Below are 2,052 nucleotides of genomic sequence, written 5' to 3'. Positions count from 1 at the left end.
TTTATTTATTTATTTTTTGCTGTGCTGGGTCTTTGTTGCTGTGGAGGCTTGTCGCTAACAAGTGGGGGCTATTCTTTCTTGTGGTGCACAGGCTTCTCATTGCCTTGACTTCCTGTGTTGCAGAGCACAGGCTCTAGGGCACAGGCTTCAGTAGTTGCAGTTTGTAGGCTCAGTAGTTGTGGCTCCTGGGCTCTAGAGCACAGGTTCAGTAGTTGTGGCACACAGGCTTAGTTGCTCCACGACATGTAGGTTCTTCCCAGACCAGGGATCTAACCTGTCTCTCCTGCATTGGCAGGCAGATTCTTTACCACTTGAGCCACCAGGGAAGGCCAACTTATTCTTCTTGATAGTGGATGCTAGATCAGGAGGGAATCCTAAGATAAATAATTTTGCCCCCAAAGAGCTGTAAAACTAGAGGAATGAATAGAAAAAAATCTATCTCATATTTTTGTTACTGTCTTTCTGTGGTTCAGCTATCAGGATGGTGAAGGGTTGTATAGATTCTGGAAACCTATATTCATTTCTACTTATGAAAGTAAGCCATAAGGAATGAAGGCCTACTTGAATTAAGGCCATAACACTTTTTTCAGGCCATGGTTCTCAGAGAAATAGAAAAGAAATTTCAGTGATTAATCAGACTGTACTTTTAGTTCTGCTCTGTAGATCTGAATTAGAACACATAGTAAAAGATGAAATACTTATGTATATGTATTTTTACTTTATAAAATACTTTTAGTCACCTAATTTTTGGAAAGAAATGCCATTTTTTTAATAGAGTCCCTGAAGTCTTGTTTGACTTACTTATTCTGTAGAGTATAAATGAAAGGATTCATCAAAGGAATAATGGAAGTGTTGAGAAGGGACACCACCTTATTAATGGCCACACCTTCCTTTGCTGGTTTGATATAGATAAAGATGCAACTCCCATAAGTGATGGAAACTACAATCATATGGGAGGAACAAGTAGAGAAAGCCTTTTTTCTTTGCTGAGCCAAAGGGAGTCTTAAAATAGTCTTGATGATGTACGTGTAAGACACAATTACACAGACTAGTGTGAGTATGAGGGTCAGCACTGCCATGATTAAAACAAGTTGCTCTATAAATTGAGTGTCTGAGCACACAATCTTTAGAAGAGGAGATGCATCACAGCCAAAATGGTCAATGAGATTGGAGTTACAGAAATCTAGCTGAACTCCCAGGCTAAGTAGTGGGAGTATGACAATTAACCCAATCAGCCAAGAGCAAAGGACCAGAATGGTGCAGACCTCTTCACTCATGATGGTGGTGTAGTGCAGGGGCTTGCAGATGGCCACGTAGCAGTCATAGGACATGGCAGTTAGAAGAAAAAATTCTGTTGCCCCGATGAGGATGACAAAAAATAGCTGGATGGCACAAGCATTATAGCTCACTCTTTTGTCTCCAGTTGTCATGCTGTACAGGAATCGAGGAACACAGACAGTTGTAAAGATTATTTCTAAGATGGAGAAGTTCCGAAGGAAAAAGTACATGGGTGTTTTAAGGTGAGAGCTCACCAGAGTGAGGAGGATAATGACTAGATTTCCAGCAACAGTGGAAGTGTAGGTGAGAAACAGAAACACTGAAAGAAAAACCTGTAGTCTTGGGTCGTCTGTTAATCCTAGTAGGATGAATGTTGTTATTTCAGAATGATTTTTCATCACTATCTTCAGATACATAAGAAGTCTGTATTAATGGATTATAAGTGTTTAATCTGAGGAATAGAATATAAAAATAAATTTCAACAAGCTATGTAGAATAAAGTAGTGAATCAGGCAGCTGCTGCTGCTGCTGCTAAGTCACTTCAGTTGTCTCCGACTCTGTGCGACCCCATAGATGGCAGCTCACCAGACTCCCCCATCCCTGGGATTTTCCAGGCAAGAACACTGGAGTGGCTTGCCATTTCTTTCTCCAATGCATGAAAGTGAAAAGGGAAAGTGAAGTCTCTCAGTCGTGTCTGACTCTTAGCGACCCCATGGACTGCAGTCCATCATGCTCCTCCGTCCGTGGGATTTTCCAGGCAAGAGTACTGGAGTT

The 2,052-nt window shown here is 41.2% G+C and overlaps 1 protein-coding gene across 1 annotated transcript; it reads right to left on the bottom strand.

Annotated features, from left to right (window-relative positions):
* Positions 1 to 797: 797 nt before the first annotated feature.
* On the bottom strand, positions 798 to 1,694 carry LOC120857395 (olfactory receptor 6C2-like). Its single transcript, XM_040232834.1, has one exon. The coding sequence runs from the start codon at positions 1,692 to 1,694 to the stop codon at positions 798 to 800; it is 897 nt and encodes a 298-aa protein (XP_040088768.1).
* Positions 1,695 to 2,052: the final 358 nt, after the last annotated feature.

This window comes from Oryx dammah, unplaced genomic scaffold (genome assembly GCF_014754425.2).
Source record: "Oryx dammah isolate SB20612 unplaced genomic scaffold, SCBI_Odam_1.1 HiC_scaffold_29, whole genome shotgun sequence".
Taxonomy (NCBI): domain Eukaryota; kingdom Metazoa; phylum Chordata; class Mammalia; order Artiodactyla; family Bovidae; genus Oryx; species Oryx dammah.
Note: the sequence above shows the minus strand (reverse complement) of the source record. Positions and strands in the feature narration are given on the sequence as shown.

Excerpts from the sequence above, each read along its gene's own strand:
- LOC120857395 (XM_040232834.1), bottom strand. The coding sequence starts at position 1,694 with ATGTATCTGAAGATAGTGATGAAAAATCATTCTGAAATAACAACATTC.